The sequence below is a fragment of the Phyllostomus discolor genome, chromosome 8, assembly GCF_004126475.2.
Source record: "Phyllostomus discolor isolate MPI-MPIP mPhyDis1 chromosome 8, mPhyDis1.pri.v3, whole genome shotgun sequence".
NCBI classification, from domain to species: Eukaryota; Metazoa; Chordata; class Mammalia; order Chiroptera; family Phyllostomidae; genus Phyllostomus; species Phyllostomus discolor.
This window is the reverse complement of record NC_040910.2, coordinates 68,495,741-68,514,703: the sequence shown is the minus strand read 5'-3', so window position 1 is coordinate 68,514,703 and position 18,963 is coordinate 68,495,741. Positions and strand designations below refer to the sequence as shown.

Sequence of the window (18,963 nt, the reverse complement as noted above, 5' to 3'; positions counted from 1 at the left end):
ACTGTTTTCACTTCCTCCGGAAGTCAGAAGAGCCGCTCTATCCGCTGGGCTCGATGGTGACGCTGTCGCCGAGCTGGTAGTCTGGCAGCCCTTCTCCTAGGCGCTGGCGCGCGGTAAGTGGTTTCTCGCGAGTGGAGGCGGGTCGGCCTGGGCTGGGCAGCAGGACTCCGAGGAAGGGGACCCTAAGGCTCTGGGCTTCGCCGTGGGGCCTAGGCCGGGCGGTCCTGAGCGTTGGGGGCTTCTAGCTCCGCTGGGCACCCCCAGCCTCGGAAAAAATGAAACGCTGTCCGCAGACCCACTCACTAGACCAGGCAGCCCCCACCCCCATCCTTGGCGCCCTACTCCTGCCTTGTGTGGAAGCCCGCCAGTTGGAACTGCAAGCTGTTCACCGCTTTGCACTTCCATGCCGGCCCATTGCACTTAAAATAATTTGAAATAATTTGACTTTTTTCTTGTTGTTGCTAATAAGGATAATTTGAGTGGTTAGGGTAGCAAGGACGAGTCAAATATAACTGAAGTGCCTAGCGCTTTCAGTTACTCCCAGGTTGTAATGAAACCTAACTATAAATAACAGCACAGTACGCAGTAGTGTGTCCTGTGTCATATCCCATCTCTTAACTTCACCTCCCTGGGGGCCCAGGGAGTCCCAGTTTCTTAAAATGTCTCATTAACTCCCCTGTTCTCTTCAGTTTTGTGGTTTAAAGTTTGTTGATGAGTTTTTCATCCTTGTTGTTTGGGGGGTTACAGCCCCATATTAATAGGCTAAGAGCATATGAAGTTTATTTTTCATTCCTTCTGAAAGTTTACCTTGCATTTATTTGTCTGCCTTTGTGTTTGTCTCATTATCAGTGATCTTAACCCCTCCCTCCTTTTGTGATGGATTTGCAGAATACAGGAAAAAGGAAAAAAAATCCCTTCTGATTCTCTTCCTTAACTTCAGATCCCACTGAAACACGAAAAGTTCATGCTGCCTGTCACTACCAAAACCAATAAGGAGAGTTAAGGTTCGAATCTTTATGGGTGCTTTATTCAGATGCCAGTAATCTGAGAGACGGCTGGTTATGTACCCTCAAAAGCCATCTTAACATTTCATCTCAAGCCAACTTTTTTACAAGGAGAAGGAGAGTAGGTAAGGGGATTGGGAAAAAAGGTTAATGGGATAAGAATTGCTGAGAGTTTCCTAGTACTTATTTATCTGTTGATCAACAATTCTTTTCTTTTTAAAGATTTTATTTATTTCTAGAGAGGGAAGGGAGGGAGAAAGAGAGAGAATCATCAATGTGTGGTTGCAGGGGGTCGTGGCCTGGACCCAGGCATGTGCCCTGACTGGGAATCGAACCTGTGACACTTTGGCTCGCAGCCCACGCTCAATCCACTAAGCTATGCCAGCCAGGGCAATTTTTTTTTTTTTAACATGGCCATCATTTACCTTCCTTTTTTAATTTAATTTTTTATTATTTATGCCCTTACAGTTGTTACCACTCCTTCTCCCTTTCCCCACCTCCCCTAAACCCCACCTTCTCCCCATTGGAACCCCAAGCCGATCCCTGTATTGTTGTCCCTGTCCGTGGGTTGTGTATAAATGTTCTTTGGTTAATTGCTTCACCATCTTTCATCCTGTCCCCACATATCCTTTGTAGCAGCTATCAGTCTGTTGTATGAATCTAAGCTCCTGTTGCTATTTTGTTTGTTGGTTTATTGTGTTTATTAGATTTTACATATAAGTGAGATCATGTGGTATTTTTCTTTCACTGACTGGTTTAATTAACTTAGCATGATTTTCTCCAGGTCCATCCATACTGTTGGAAAATGTAAGGGTTTCTTCTTTCTCACTGCTGCATAGCATTCCACTATGCAAATTTACCACAGCTTTTTTATTCACTCATCTCCTGATAGGCTGTTTCTAAATCTTGGCTTTTGTAAACAGCACTGCTGTAAACATAGGGGTGCATATATTTTTTCATATTGTTATTTTGGGATCTTTGGTATATATTCCTAGAAGTGGAATTACTGGTCAAAAGGGAGTTCATTTTTAATTTTTTGCGCTATCTCCATATTTTTCACAGTGGCTACACTAGTCTGCATTCCTACCAACAGTGTGCTGGGGTTCCCTTTTCTCCACAACCTTGCTAAACTTGTTTGTTGATTTATTGATGAAAGCCAGCCTGACAGGTGTAAAGTGATACCTCACTGAGGTTTTAATTTGCATTTCTTGGATGCTTATTTACGTTGAGCATTTTTTTCATATGTCTAAAGGCACCCTGTATGTTCTCTTTGGAGAAGTGTCTGTTCAGGTCTTTTGCCCATTTCTTAATTGGGGGGTTCATTTTCTGGCATTGAGTTGTATCAGTTCTTTTTATATTTTGGAGATTAAACCCTTGTCAGATGTATCATTGGCAAAAGTGTTTTTGCATACAGCGGGTTCCCTATTTATCTTGCTGATGGTTTCTTGAGCTGTACAGAAGCATTTTAATTTGACGTAGTCCCATTTGTTTATTTTCTGTTTTGTTTCCAGTGCTTTGTGAGATATCGGCAAAAATATTTCTATGTTGAATATTTGAGATTTTACTCCCTGTGTTTTCTTCTAGGATTTTTATGATTTCACGGCTTACATTTAAATCTTTCATCCATTTTGAGTTTGTTTTTTATTTTATTTTTTTTAGATTTTTATTTATTTATTTTTAGAGAGGGAAGGGAGGGAGAGAGAGAGAGAGAGAGAAACATCAATGTGCAGTTACTGGGAATCATGGGGGCCATGATTCCCAGGCATGTGCCCTGACTGGGAATCAAACCTGTGATGCTTTGGTTCGCAGCCCTTGCTCAATCCACTGAGCTACACCAGCCAGGGCAAGTTTATTTTTTGTGTATGGTATAAGTTGGTGGCCTAGTTTCACTTTTTTTGCATGTATCAGCCCAGTTTTCCCAACACCATTTATTGAAGAGACTGTCTTTGCTACATTGTATGCTCTTGCCACCTTTGTGAAATATCAGTTGCTCATACAGGCGTGGGTTTATTCCTGGGCTTTCTGTTCTGTTCTACTAATCTGTATGTCTGTTCTTGTGCCAGTACTGTTTTTATTACAGTGGCCTTATAGTATGTAGTTTGATATCAAGATTTGTGGTACCTTCAACTTTGTTTTTCTTTCATAAGATTGCTGAGACTACTGAGGTTCTTTTTTAGTTCCATATAAATTTTTGGAGTATTCTAGTTCTGTGAAGTATGCCATTGATATTTTAATAGGAATAGCATCGAATGTATAGATTGCTTTGGGTAGAATAGCCATTTTAATGATGTTAATTCTTGCAGTCCATGAACACGGTGGATGCTTCCATTTATTTGTATCATCCTCGATTTCTTTCTTCAGTGGCCTATAGTTTTCAGAGAACAGGTTTCTTACCTTCTTAGTTAAGTGTATTCTTAAGTACCTTATTTTTTTATTGTAATGGTAAATGGAATTGTTTTCTTAGTTTTTCTTTCAGATATTTCAATCTTGATGTATAAAAGTGCCATCAACTTCTGTGTATTAATTTTATATACTGCTACTTTGTCAAATTCATTTATTAGGTCTAGTAGTTTTTTGGTGGAGTCTTTAGGGTTTTCTGTGTACAATAATATCATGTCATCTGCAAATAATGATAGCTTTACTTCCTCCTTTCCAATTTGAATGCCTTTTACTTCTTCTTGTCTGATTGCTGTGGCTAGGACTTCTAGAACTATGTTGAATAAGAGTGGTGAAAGCAGACATCCCTGTCTTGTTCCTCATCTTAACAGGAATCCTTTTAGTTTTTGCCCATTAAGAATTATGTTAGCTGTAGGTTTTTCATATGTAGTCTTTATTATGTTGAGATATGATCTCTCTATTCCCACTCTGCTAAGAGTTTTTATCATGAATGGGTACTGGATTTTATCAAATGCTTTTTCTACATCTGTTGATACGATCATGTGGTTTTTGTCTTTCATTTTCTTTATGTGATGAATCCTATTTATTGATTTGCAAATATTGTGCCAACCTTGCATCCCTGGGATAAATCTCACTTAATTGTGGTATATGATCTTTTTGATATATTGCTGGATCCAGTGTGCTAATATTTTGTTGAGGATTTTAGCATCTATATTGTTCAAGGATATTGGCCTATAATTTTCTTTCTTTCTTGTATTTTGGAATTAGGATACTACTGACCTCAGAGAGAGAGCTTGGAAGTCTTTCCCCTCTTGAATTTTTTGGAATCGTTTGAGAAGGATCAGTGATAGTTCTTTGATTGGCGAAATTCGCCTGTGAGGCCTGGTCCAGGGCTTTTGTGTGCTGGGAGTTTTTTGACTGCTCCTTCAATTTCATTCATTGTTATCAGTCTAATCAGGTTTTCTGCTTCTTCCTGATTCAGTTTTGGGAGATTGTATGTCTCTAGAATTTGTCCATTTCACCCAGTCAAATCAGGTTGATTGATTTCTTGATAGATAGTTATTCTTAGTAATTTCTTATAAAATCTTGTATTTTTGTGATACTGGTTGTTTTCCACATCTTTAATTTGATTTTATTTATTCAGGTCCTCTTTTTTTTTTTTTTTTGATGAGGCAGGTTAAAGGTTTGTCAGTCTTGTTTATCTTTTTGAAGAGCTAGCTCCTGGTTTCATTGATTTTTTTTTTAAGATTTTATTTATTTATTTTTAGAGAGGGGAAGGGAGGGAGAAAGACAAAAAGAGAAACATTAATGTGTGGTTGCCTCTCTTGCGCCCCCATTGGGGACCTGGCCTGCAACCCAGGTGTGTGCCCTGACCGGAGTCAAACTGGTGACCCTTTCTTTGGTTCACAGGCCGCTTCTCATTCCACTGAGCCACACCAGCCAGGGCTCATTAATTTTCTGTATTATTTTTTTAGCCTCTATGACATTAATTTCCACTCTAATCTTGATTATTTCCCTTGTGCTGCTTGCTCTGGGGTTTTCTTGTTGATTTTCTAGTTCTCTTAGGTGTAGGTTTAGATTGTTTATTTGAGTTTTTTTTGCTTCTTGAATTAGGCCTGAAGTGCTATGAACTTCCCTCTTAGGATTGCTTTCGCTGTGTCCCATAGATTTTGGGATGTTGTGTGTTCATTTTTATTTGTTTCCAGGAATTTTTTGATCTCCTCCTTGATCTTATTGGTTATCCATTCATTATTTAATAACATGCTATTTACCTCCAAGTATTTGAATGTCTTTGAGTCTTTTTATTGATGTTGATTTGTAGTTTCATGCCATTGTGATGTAGAAAATGCTTGATATAATTTCAATTTTCTTGCATTTGTTAAGGCTTGTTTGTGGTTTAATGTGTGGTCTATCTTTGAGAATGATCCATGTACACTTGAGAGGAATGTATATACTTCTTCTTTGGGATGAAATGTCCTTTAAATGTCAATTAAGTCCATTTGATTTAGTATGTCATTTAATGCCACTATATCCTTGTGATAGCTTGTCGGGAAGATTTATCCAATGTTATCAGTGGGATGTTAAAATCCCCTGTTATGACAGTATTGTTGTTGATATCTTTCTTAAAGTCCACCAAAATTGTTTAAATATATTTAGGTGCTCCTGTATTGAGTGCATGTATGTTTACAAGGGTTATGTCCTCCTGTTGGATTGAACCCTTAAGAATTATGACCTTCTTTTATCTTTTTATGGCCTTTATTTTGAAGTCTATTTTGTTAGATATAAGTATTGCTACACCCATTTTTTGTTTTTATTCCATTTGTGTGGAATATTTTCCTCTATCCCTTTCTCTCAGCCTGTGGAAATCTTTTGCTCTGAGGTGAGTCTTTTGTAGACAGCATATATATGAGTTGTTTTTTCTTATCCATTCGGCTACTCCCTGTTTTTTGATTAGAGCATTCATTTAGTTACATTTAAGGTTATTGAGAGGTGCTTATTTATTGCCGTTTTTTGTATCATACCTATGTTTTCCCTCTATTTCTTCTTATTACAGAACGTCCTTTGACATCGCTTACAGTGCTGGTTTGGTGGTACTGTATTCTTTTAACCTTACTCTGTGGGAAGCTCTTTTTTCGACCTTCAGTTTTAAATGATGGCCTTTCTGGGTAGAGCAGTCTAGTCTACATGTTCTTAGCTTTCATTACTCTGAATATTTCCTGCCAGTCTCTTCTGGCCTGAAGTGTTTCTGTTGAGAAATCAGCTGAGATTCTAATGGGGGTCCCCTTGTAAGTAACTCTCTCTCAGGCTGCCTTTAAAATTCTCTCTATGCCTTCAAGCTTTGCCATTTTAATTATGATGAGTCTTGGTGTAGGTCTCTTTGAGTTCATCTTTTTTGGGACTCTGTCCTACCTGGACTTGTGTGTTCTTTTCCTTCACCAGGTTGGAAAAGTTTTCTGCCACTATTTTTCCAAACAGGTTCTATATCCCTCTAATACACTCAGCTCTTTCTGGCACTCGTGTGATGCGGCTGTTGTTACACTTGATGTTATCCTGAGGGTACGTTAGGCTTTCCTCATTTCTCTTAAGTCTCTCTTCTTTTTCATTTTCTCGTTGGATGGATACTGTCATCTTGTCCTCTAATTCAGTGATTCAGTCCTCTGCTTCATCTAACCTGTTGATTCCTTCAAGCAAATTCTTCATTTCAGAAATTGTAATCTTCATTTCTGACTGGTTCTTACTTATGGTTTCTATAACCTTCTTAATGCTTATTATCTCATTAAGTTCTCACTGAGATAATTTGTTCTTCCCCTAGGTCTTTGAGCATCATTATAACCATTATTTCAAACTCTGCATCTGGGTATTTGTGTTGCTTCCATTTTATCTGTATTTTTTAATTCTTTTTTGTGGGGATTTCTGTTGTTTTGCTTGGGACATTTTTCATTGTCACCCCATTTGATTTCTGTGTTGGGTAGTTGTGCTATCCTTTGTACACCCTTTGGGTGTACTGATCCTGTGACTAGTTGGTTCGGGTTTTGGTGTGGGCTGAAGTCCACCACTGGTTTTACTGGTTCTGGGTCCAGTGGCTGGGGTTCAGACACAGGTTGCTTTCAGACAGTGTGTGAATCTGGCCCTAGGCTACCTCTCTGTAGCCATCAGGCTGTTCACTGCTTGGGTCTGTGTTTCCTGGACCTGCTTGTGCATGCAAGGGGCCAGCTGTTTAAAAGAGTCAGTTCTTTTCCTGCCTGGAGCTGGTGGCAGCTCTGGAAAGGACCTGAGGCTCCCTGAGGTCGGCCTCCTCTTAAAACCACTCTGCCCTTCCCTGAGGTTGCCTGGTTTTTTTCCAGAGCCTTCTGATGAGGGTCTGTAAGCTGATTACCCGGACTAGCAGGTTTTCACTTTGTTGGTCCTGCAGTCTGTAAGGCACTCAGTGAGGGGAGGGTAGCACCTACTCAAAGCTAGTCCCTTCAGTCTTTGCCAGAGAGTCCAGCACTTGCTCAGGGGGGCTCACTGCTGATTCAGGATGGGTACATTCAACTTTCCCCTTTGCAGGAGTGAGCTCAGCAGCTCTGGACTTCAGGGGATAAATCAGAAGAGCCTCCCATTGAAGTTTGGGCAAGAACAGACTGCAGGTAGGGGCTGAATGCTCTCATTCCAAGACCTCAGTTGGAGGCAAAGCTCTCTGTCCTATTCCCAGGTGATATCCTCTAAAAGTCTCACACTTTGAAAGTCCCCGTTCAGCGTTTTTCTTTCTTCTTCCTTTGGAAGTAACACCCAGCGGGGGAATCTTGGACCAGGCAGGGCTGATCTGCAGAGTTTCCCCTTTAGAGGTGGTGCCTGCAGCCCTGCAGTAGGGGGACAGGCCTTGCCTTGCCTTCCCTTCCCAGGGGATTGCAGGCTTGAGTAGGTTTGCCTTGCTGCAAAGTATCTCAGGCACTCAACTCTACCCATCTAACTCCTAGCCTACAGCCTTTGCAGGAGACACAGTCCAGAACTCTCTGCTCCACGCATCCCCTGGTTTGTTTGCAAGCCGAGCTGGGCAGAGCTCAAAAGACCCTTCACTGCACAAATTTCTGGTCTCGCTGCTCAGCTGGTCTCAGTGGGAAAGGACCTGAAGATACAGTGAGGCTTAGCATGTGTGAGAAAAGTTCAAAATGGGCCAAAAAACTACTTCACCATTTCACTAGGTTCCTTTCTAAAGCTGTGGCAGCAGGGGTAGCTCACAGTGTGGTGGGGTGGGGGCGGGGCACAGTCTGGGCACTGCTCGCACACTTGAGAGTAGGAAAACTGGTTCTCTTTCTCATACCACTCAACCAGTTCTGTTTTGGTCTCCCCTGTGCCTGCCCTGCAGTCAGAGATCCCCTTTATGCCCCTGCTCTCTGCCACCTTCAGAAGCTTTTTTGTTTCAGCGTGGTCTCTCTTAATTTGAGCTCATATAGTGAACTCTTCTGTACCTGGCACCCCAACCACAGATGTACATCATGCTGAATTTGCAATCTCTGTTTTTCACAGGCCTGGTGGAACCTCACTATATCCTGCTGCCAGAGACCCCACAGCTTCCCCTTCCTTCTCTATTGCTGTGAGTATTTTTATGGCCAACAGTTCAAAGGGGAGGGAGCTCTGTGACTGTGATTTCAATGTGGCTTCTTTGCTGGCAGAGCAGTTGCACATGGGGTCCTTGCCCAGCCATATTTTAGATCCTTTTAAAAATGTATGCAGTGCCCACACGGCAGTACTGAGTCCCTCTCCAGATCTCTGCGCACCGTCCCTCCCCATTGCCCAAGGAGCAAAGTCACGACTGGCTGCAGCCTGTAGGGGCCTCTGACAGACCCGGGAACGGCAGCCTGGTCCCTTTAACAGTCTGAGTCTCTGTCCTGAGCTCTCCAGTTTGACGCTTCAACAGCGGAAGCTCTGCTCATTGTGCATGCAGCCGGGGTCTCAGATTCAGTGGATCCCCCTAAGTATCCCTGATTAGGGTTGGAGATCCCTGTGTGGGATTAAGGCCCTTTGCTCCTGTGAGGGAGAGAGCTCCAAAGCTGCAATTTCTGTCTGATCTCTCAGCTGCAAACAGGAGCCACACACATGGTGTTTCCTCTACCATGTATAAAGTCCCTTTACCAAATGGTACAGAGCATCTTCTGTACTTCTTGGCTTCAAAACTTCGTATCACCCCTGACTAGTATGATTCAGTGGATTGAGTGCTGGCCTGTGAATCAAAGGGTTGCTGGTTAGATTCCCAGTCAGGGCACATGCCTAGGTTGCAAGCCAGGTCCCCAGTAGTGGGTGCACAAGAGGCAACCACACATTGATGTTTTTCTCTCTCTTTCTCCCTCCCTTCCCTTCTCTAAAATAAATAAATAAAATCTTAAAAAAAAAAAAACACCTTTATGTCAGCTAAGATTCTGTTGATTGTTCAGGTTGCTTGTTGGAAGTTCAGTTGAAAATCTGGATTGAGGCCAGGAGCAAGTAAACTCAGCTTCCACCTGCTCAGTAGCCATCTTCAGTGTGTATGATCAGCAACTCCTTATCTGTGTTTCCTCCCCGGAACACAGTGGCTCAGATGCCAACTATGGCTTGCAGAACCCCTGGGGCACAAAGGTTGATTTGCTGGTCGACTTCCTGGAGTCACTTAGGTTGTGCATTCCAGTTCCTAGAATAACAGCTTTCCAGTGCATTAGTCACTTAAGCCTGTCAACTATAGCTAAGGCTAAAATCTTTTAACTCTTGTGATTCCCTGTCATTTCCCCCATTAGTTTTTAATCATTTTATTTCTATAAGATTAGTTTAATTAAAGAAATACAAACGAGACATGAAACCAGGTAAGATCATTTAAAAATCATTTTGATGTTGAGTAAACAGTCCTTCCACATATTAGAAACCATTCTGCAAGCAGTTTGACATGACTAAATGCATAAGATACATTAGTGGTGGTGTTGCAATTCATCTAAAACAGTTTTCAGTACAGTTGACAAAAGTTGTACATTTTCCAGATGGGGTCACGTTACTGTGTTTTTTTTTTTTAAGATTTAATTTATTTATTTTTAGAGGGAAGGGAAGGAGAAAGAGAGAGAGAGAGAGAGAAACATCAATGTGCGGTTGCTGGGGGTCATGGCCTGCAACCCAGGCCTGTGCCCTGACTGGGAATTGAACCTGCGATGCTTTGGTTCGCAGCTGGAGCTCAATCCACTGAGCTACGACAGCCAGGGCTACGTTACTGTTTTTAAGGAAAACATTTCCGTGTCCTTTAGAGTTATCATAAGTTCCTAGTTATCTTTGTAGGGAGCACAAATGCCTACAAGACACGAAATGAGTTTGTTTGGCATAGATTCCAGTTCACTTCTAGTTGGCTTTCTGGGAATCCCATCATCCAAGTCTTGAGTACCACCTTATCTCCAGGCTCAAAGGATCACAGTGAACCTGCAGGGGAGAGATCTCTAATACAGCTAAGGTTGTGAATCACAGCTAAGGTCTGACTTAAATGTTGTACGTAGTTCTTTACCTTCACTTCTTGGTCTACATACACATCTTTCTTCCCAATCATAGCCTGAAATGGTTGCCCATACACAGTTTCATAAGGACTCAATTGAATTCCATTTCAAGGAGCATTGTTTTGAGTAGGACCATATGTAAAACTTGATCCCAGTGGAGATGAGTTTCTTGAGAGTTTGGCAACATTTTTCTTCAAGATGTGATTCATCTGCTCTACCTTCCCAAGAAAAGCTTTTCAGTTTCCTGTAAAAGCTGTCATGTAGCTGCCACAGCTCTCAAGCAGATTGTTCATCTCTGGACAGTGTTATCTAATTTGTTTGAAAAGCCTGATAAGACTCCTTCTGCTAGGTTTAAGCAGGAACCCGAGAAACCTTACTGCTTGTTGGCAAATGTAGGTCTTCTGTGCTGATACTTTATGGCCCCAAGTTGCCAAATGGTTCAAGGTAGCTATAGTATGAGTTAAAGGATGCATGCACCTATTGTAACAGAGTTCCTCCCTCTAGTTTTAGGTCTTTTAAGTCCTGGCTCAGGGTCTCCCCCAAAATTGTGGGGGAGTTGTTGAACCCTTGCGATAAGACTGTCCAGGTCCTGCCATTCAAAAGCAAACAACAGTTGATAGTGTAGGTCAACCAAATGCAAAAGAAAACATCTTTTAAGTCCAATACTGAATACCAGGGGCTGTCCCTGGGTGTACTGTTTTGTACAGTGTCATTTATGGCCCTTAAACCTTGTACAGGGAGCAGCAGTGCCAAATGAGTCTATATTCTTGAAACTTCTGAATTATTGGGCATATTCCTTCTAGGGTCTCCTTTTGCTAGAGATACTGCCTCTTACTGAGAGTCCCTGTCCTGGTTTGAGGTCACCTTTAACAGGGGGGCTCGCTTAGCCCTTCCTGGCCCTCCAGCAGCCCACGCCAGTGGGGTTTACATGATTTCGCAGTTTCTTCTGTTCGGTGTTGCTTTCCTCTTTCCCGAGATTTCATGAGGAACTGCTGAGTGTGCTCTGGAGGGACCTGTAGGTGGAGCTGTTCCTCTGGAGAGAGAGTGATTTGAACATGGAGTTTTGACAACAAATCCCTTCCCAGAAGAAGAAAACCATATCTCCCACAGCACATTCTAATGGCTTCAAGAAAAATTGGCTTCTAGGGCTTTCAGAAATTCCAGTTCCAGTTCAGTTAGAGGTCTGCTGACCATGGAATACATTGCTCCGTATCAATAAAAAAAAAATTCTACAATTTGCCCCTTCACTCTTAGCTTTACCCAAGTTCTCAGACTCACCTCCTTTTCCCTCACTCTGGGCTCTCATTTTTCCAGTGCTCTTTTCCTTTGCGGTATGATTGCCCTGCCCTACTAGGGGCTTGTCCTCCACTGAATTTGGTTCCCTGATGGGTTTGGGACAGAGAGACCAGTGCAGGCTCACCGCCTTTGGCTTCCTCAGCCGGGTGAGGAGGAGAAACCCCAGGGGAACCCTGACCATGCTCAGCAGCCACCCTGATTTTCCTGGTTCCTCTGTTCTGAGCTTCCGTTATCTGCCACAGGCCAATTCCCTCTTGTCTGGACCATTTTCCCATTTCCCTGATCTTTGACAAAACAACTCTAATTGCAGTACAGTACAGTAGTCTAAAGACCCATTCAGCAGCCAGCTCTCTCCTGAGTCCAGATGATACGTAAGCCAAGCAGTATTACAATAAAAAAAAACATTTTCTTAGGTTTGTAAGCATAAGCCAACCAGTCAGCCAGAATTCACCCCAAAGGGCTGTTTCCTGGAATGGAGGCTCCTCCCCACCCCATTCTACCAGACAGAGCTCTCATATTACACAAACCAAAAACACCTTAATTACAACTATTTTAAGTCATAACCTGGGACTTCAATTCTACCAGAGATCTGTAATGTCACACAAACCAGAAGGCACCTTAGTTAACCTGGGACTACAATTCTGAACCAGAAAGCACAGCTATTCAATCAAAAGTGAAGGCAATGGGGAATGCTGGGAATTAGGAGAGTCCCCAAGTGAAATCACTTGACATCTGCTGGGGAGTCTCCACATCCGAACCCCAGGGCCCCCCAGTCCAGGTAGCCAACTGGACTCCACCAAATACCCAGACTTACCAGAGTGTCCTGAAGGTCCCCACCAGAGTCACCAGGATGTGAGACCAGAAAAGCCAGTGTTTGTGACTGTGGGGCTGCAGGGAGGAATTCTCAGTGAGCTCGTGTAACCAGCTAAGTGCTCCTCTTGGGTGCTGTCAGGCTGTGGTCTGGTGTCAGCCATACTTCTTGATCCCAGAGTTGAACTGGAAATTTCTGGAGTTTCTGCTCAACGTGAATGTTTGCTCAGCACTTCAGATCATTTTTAATCGAACTAAATTTTCTGTCTGGAGTTACCTGTGGGATATTTTTTTACCTTCATATTTCTGTATTTGCCCAGGGAGAAATTTTCCTCAAATAGACAGAAAGCCAGAAAAGCACCTTGCTTATTCAGGCAGTGAGCACATAAAATAATTGTTCATCCTTCTCAGTTGCAGGTTAATCAACACATATCATATAAATTAAAATTGAATTCAGTGGTGTTTTTAGCTGCTCTGTTAAATTTTGTTTACTGGAGAGATTCTTTTAATACCTTTACCATTATTTGTGTACCAGAGCATTTTTATTCAACCTCTTCATGTCAAATTTATAATGCTAAATAAAATACTAGCTTCTAAAACAGTCCCTGACTCAAAGTAAGTGTTTTATAACTATGCGTTGGATTGAATTGCTAGTAACCCACTCTGAGCCTGATTTCATGGATCTATGAAACTTTTAGTGTTAAGAATGACCTAAAACATGAGTGTAAACCTATCACTTTTATTACTATCAAACCACCAAGATCTCCAGATGAGGTTTTAAATTTTCTTTCAATTTAGATGCTTTTCTTTTTTTTTAAGATTTTATTTATTTATTTTTAGAGAGAGAAAGAGAGAGAAACATTAATATGCGGTTGCTGGGGGTCATGGCCTGCAACCCAGGCATGTACCCTGACTGGGAATCGAACCTGTGACACTTTGGTTCGCAGCCCACGCTCAATCCACTGAGCTACGCCAGCCAGGGCCAGATGCTTTTCTTGAAAGAAATAGGACACATCATATCATCTGACAAGGCCAGTGAAATTTTATGCTTACTTTAGGCTACTTTGACTAGGAAAGTTAGGCCTAATTTTCAGAAGAAAACCTTCCTGGCATTGTAACTTGTTTGCTGCATCTTGAGTTCAGACACCTGCCCCCTGTACCTAGCCACAAAAATTTTCCGCCTCAGCTTTGCTGTTACTGGAGTGTGTGGCTCAGTCAGGGTTCAAGGCCTACCCCTCTCCCTGCCCTCCTCTTCCCACAGCCACTTAGGGCATCTCTCTCACAGTCGTTCCCCTTAACAACGTCCCTCCTTCCTCATTTCTGTATTTGTCACCCCCACCAATTGCCTTGACAATGGTTTAAAGGAAATATTCTTTTCAGTGTAGGGTTGTCCTCACAAGTTCATCATAGATGCTTAAGGAACTTTAGCCTTCTGGCCAGTCCTAATTATCACAGACATTTTATTAGTATCATCTTGGAACAAGGTTTCAGCAATTAAGCATCCCTAAGTATTTCCTCCCATTCTTAAATAATCATTGATGTCTCAGGTGATTTTCACAACATGCTGGCTGCTTATCCTGCACCATGACATCTTACAGGAATTTTTCAGAAGAACTTGAAAAGTTGTCTACATTATTCTGTTCCACAAAAAGTTTCATGTATTTTGAGGTTCACCAGGCAGATACCTCTTCAGATATGTAGTCAAAAAATAATATTCTTAACATGCAGTGCTTTATGATTTACAAAGTAGGTTACTGTGTGTTATAACTCAGTTGACTTTTCACAGCATCTGATGAGGATTATTTTGCTTTAGGAAAAATTGGGACCCCAGTTCAATTCCAGGTCTTCAGTTTCAAAAGCCTTCAGCAGTTCATTATAATTCCTCTTAACTAAAACTTAGATAGCTTAGCATATTGTAAATGATACAGGCAAAACTTTCAGAACAAAAACTTGGTATTTGCCATTCTTTTCAAAAGCAAATTCTGAGGACTGGACTTCTTTCCATCGGTCAGATTTCTTTTGATTTAATTTTTCCAGCAGTTCCAGTCTTAGTTATCAGCTTAGCAGAGATAGTTCTAAGGATTTTGCTAGTAGTTACAGCAAAAGTCCCAGAGCTGACCTGGCCCAGCTTAGGTTATATGCCTTCCCCTAATTGACCAGACCAGAAACTGGGCTTGTATAAGCCAATCCTGGGTCATGTGTCTGTGCCTCTCAAATCACATGAAGTGAGAGGGAGGCAGTGGATAGATACTGAAGGAGACACTGGGGTGCTGTTACCAGCAGAGTAAGGAATGGATGCTATGTTAGGCAAAAGTAACCACTATCCACTGGAGTGAAGATCAAATTAACTGGGATTAAGTACACTCCAGGAGCTCCACAGTACAGTACTATTGCCCTAAAGTCTCTGAGTTTAAAGATAAAAATAAACAGGCTCATTTGATTGGGGATAAAAGCACTCCCAGAAACAGTTTTCCCTTAGGCTTTAGCAATAATATTCCACTGATACCCTTGTTAAATTATCTTCTGGTTTGATTCTTCTGTTAATCTGTGCTTGGAATTGGCAAAATCTTGAAATCTAATAGAACTAGAGATTTTCAGCTGATTTAGGTGAGTTTTGTATTTATTGTAATTGTATCTGAGTTCTTTACCTTCCAAATCAGATGCTCTCATCTAAACCACCCCTCCTATATATAGACTGACTTGATACCATTGGGCTTTTCAAATAGGGACCACAAGGGGAAAATGAGCAAGTGAAAAAACAAAAACCCAGTGTAAGAACACCAAGCCATTTTTTAGGATTTCCATGGTGCTATTTCACCTGTTTTAGAGATAATTATACCCAACCAGATTAAGGAAGAAAGAAACGTAGCTGAAGCTTGTAATTGGGTGGATCAGGTGGAAAGTGTATCCTTAGGGTCAACGGTTGTAGAAGGGAGGGAAGCCCCTCCTCCAGTGAGTCAAACGGAAGCCTGGCCTTTTCTGCGGGCTGTGGAGCTGTCACCCCCACCTGTGGTAGGACACTGTGCTGCTTAGGACTGGACAGATCAGTTTTAGTTGTAAGGAAGGGGAGTTAATATTCAGGTTTTAAAAAGCTGGTTCAGCTTAGTATCCAGCTTTTGAAGAAAATAATCACATCGACATAGTTTTTGTGCCAGATTTTTTTGTTTAAAATTATTATTCTCCTATCTTTACCCTGTTATTCCAGATAAAAAATAGGAGAAATTTATTTCAGGTGACCTACCCACCAACCAAGAGAAAGGATTCAGCCCAATACAAAATAACCCACAGTAGGGGGTTTCATGTATAAAGTACAATGAGTGAGTGTAATGTATGACTTTCTAAAGAAATTCCTGAAGTTTTGATAGAATTACTGGTGTTTGTGGAAGAAGGTGCGTGTGTGTGTGTGTGTGTGTGTGTGTAAAACTAGTGTGTATTTCTTAAAAATTACAGATTATCCCAGATTTGAAATTGACTTTACTAGAATTAAAATGCCTGTTCATTAGTAAGATAATATTCTTTTGTAAATTATTACTCTTCTAAAGAATACAGGTTATTGTGTATTTCACAGATAAGAAAATGGAAGCATTTCATGGGCTTGGTAATTGGACCTAAAACTATCAGCCTGTAAAGCACCTGTACTTTCCTCTCTACCAAGCTTCCTAGTGGATTAACTGTTACATTTAATATCCATTTTACCATTAGAAAGTTAAAGTGTTAATAACTTAGTTATCTTTTTTACTTTATTTAGAAACCTGTTTGGAGGTTATGGATGATAAGCCCAGTTCTGGAACTGTGAGTGAGAGTTCAGAACTTCTTTTCTCCTTCGGAGTTATAGCAGATATTCAGTATGCTAATTTAGAAGACGGCTATAATTACCAAGGAAACAGAAGAAGATACTACAGACATAGTCTTGTTCACTTGCAGGATGCTATTGAACACTGGAATAAAGAAAGCAGCCGGCCCTGTTGTGTACTTCAGCTGGGAGATATCATTGACGGCTACAATGCGCAGTATAAAGCATCAGAGAAGTCACTAGAACTTGTTATGAATGTGTTTCAAATGCTTCAAGTCCCAGTTCATCACACATGGGGAAATCATGAATTCTATAACTTCAGCAGAGAGTATTTAACAAACTCTAAACTGAACACAAAGTTTCTAGAAGACCAGATTGTACATCATCCTGAGACTGTGCCTACCGGGAGTTATTACGCTTACCATTTTTCTCCGTTCCCTAAATTCCGGTTCATTTTACTCGATGCTTATGACTTGAGTGTCTTGGGCGTGGATCAGTCTTCTCCAAAGTACCAGCAGTGTCTGAAGATGCTGAAGGAGCACAATCCAAATATGGAATTGAATAGTCCTCAAGGTGAATTATTCCTTTGAGCTGAGAATCTAATACATTGTCTTTAAATTCTCCAGCTACCTATTATTCAGCAGGAAGATGGATGATTAAGGTAAAAGTATATTGTCGCTATTGTTCAGGGTCAGGATTTCTCACAAGCCTCATGGTACATGGATTGGTTGCAGTTGGTTCAAAATTTCTTTTAACAGATATCCAAATACCTTCTGTGGGCTGAGCCCTTTTTCTAGAGCTTAACTGTTTACAAGTGTAAACAGTATTGACAATATCAGTTTTTTAATGCATGGAGTAGAGGAAACAAAAGTAAGTAGGCAGGCCTGTTTATTAATGACACAGTAACAAGATTATTTCCACAGTGATACATGCTACAAAGAAAATGTAAGGGGGGACTGTTTTAGTTCAGGTGGTCAGAGCTAGCTGCTCTAAGGAGAAAAACATTTAAGCTGAAACCTAAATAATGAGGAGGCAGTCGGCCTTGGGGAGAATACTGTGACAGAAGGAGAAACAAATGCAGAGGCACTAAGCGCAGTAAGACTTCAGCATTCTTGAACGCAGAAAAGAACCAGTGTGCAGGAGGATGTCGGAGTAGTTCAGTGGACATGGTAAAGAGTTTATTTTATTTTCAATGTAATAGGAAGCTAATGAAGTAAGCAGAGGATGTCAAAGATTAGGAAAAAGATAAAGTAAGATTTATTTGAATATTGCTCTAAATTCTGGTGGTTTCCTATTTTAACTCAATTGCTGCCAAATGTTCCTAAAAAGAAGTATACCCATGTTAGCTAAGTTTGAATGCCCTAATGACAAGACAATGATACTTGATGGATCTAATGTGCAGAATTCATTTTAGGACTTTCTGAGCCTCAGTTTGTCCAGTTTAATGGAGGATTCAGCCAAGAACAGCTGAACTGGTTGAATGCAGTCCTTACATTCTCTGACAGAAACCAAGAGAAGGTGGTGATCGTGAGTAAGTATTTAAATGATTTGTTAAATACTAGCATTTTACAGAACAGGAAAAGTTAAATTTTAAAATGTACTAAACACTTATTATATTGTGATAGCCTCTTTCTATAAAATGAATGCTTAGTTTAAATTTTTTATTGAAAAAAACATCTGATGTTTTATTGAGAAAAACAATCTGAGATTTACTCTGAATTGAGTAAAGGAAGAATTGAATTGTAAAAGAACAAAAACATCTTGCCAAATACTAGAGCCTGTGAGTTGGCCTTTTAGGTTTCGTAGTAGAATTTCTCCAAATGGGATCAATTTACATAGTAAAATTTAAATGAAAAATTTATTTCACACCCCATCCCAAATCTTAGTCTTAGGAGACCTACCTGGCAGTGCAGTGGCCACAAAACAGAGACCCCTGCTGCCTGGATGAAAGCAAAGCAGGTGTAACAGGAGTGAGACACAGCTGGCAGTGAGCACGGACATAATTACTGTTTTCATTCAGAATCATTTTTACAGACATGCTGCCTTCAGAGATTGTAGGAATCTTCAGGTGCTTAAAATACACTCAGGTGTGAGCGTGTGCACATGCATGTATACACGAAGACTTGAATTTACCTTGTGGCTATTGTGCTTGCTCTGGGGGCTGAGATCAGATCCCTTGTTTTAGGGGTTTAATTGATATGGTGTAATGGATGAGAGTACTGGACGAGGAGTCCCAAGGACGGAATGCCATTCTGGCTCTTATATCTATGGTTCATGTGACTCTGGGCAAATGTCCAACCTACAAACTGTGGTTTTCTCAGTATTGCCCCAAATGAAATTTTGAACATGAAAACTGTTTGAAAATGACAGGCTGTACAGATAGTTGATGATATAAAAGTAGGTTTCTATCTACATATGTAGTCTTTTACTTACTATCTTCCACTGATGTAGTAAGAACATGAAGATGGAGTTAGGGGTGTTTCTGCCACCATTGGTGTATCAAATGTCATTCAAGGCTTGGTAAGTGTAAGGCACTGTCAGGGGTTATTGGCATGGTGTGAGACTATTTTGGTTTGACAGTGAGTGTCTCAAAAACTGGGACACTTCCTGACTTCTCTCTGCTTCGTAGCTCTTCACTGCTAGCTTGTACTTGTTACTTTGGAGCGCCCTGGAGCTA

At 41.1% G+C, this 18,963-nt stretch overlaps 1 protein-coding gene across 7 annotated transcripts in view; it reads left to right on the top strand.

Annotated features, from left to right (window-relative positions):
• Positions 1-28: 28 nt before the first annotated feature.
• ADPRM (ADP-ribose/CDP-alcohol diphosphatase, manganese dependent) overlaps positions 29-18,963 on the top strand; it is a 29,912-nt gene continuing 10,977 nt past the window's right edge. For 4 of the 7 annotated variants that reach the window (XR_004904763.1, XR_004904762.1, XR_004904764.1 and 1 more), the window contains exons 1-5: positions 29-113; positions 941-1,129; positions 8,412-8,478; positions 16,242-16,859; positions 17,701-17,817. Coding sequence is in view for 4 of the 7 variants with exons in the window: in XM_036032979.1 (XP_035888872.1) it covers positions 16,259-16,859; positions 17,701-17,817 (718 nt within the window). In the remaining 3 variants the exon portion in view is untranslated. Of the gene's footprint in view, positions 114-787; positions 1,130-8,411; positions 8,479-16,241; positions 16,860-17,700; positions 17,818-18,963 lie in introns of those variants that run through there. The other 3 variants (XM_036032982.1, XM_036032981.1, XM_036032980.1) reach the window with 3 other exon arrangements.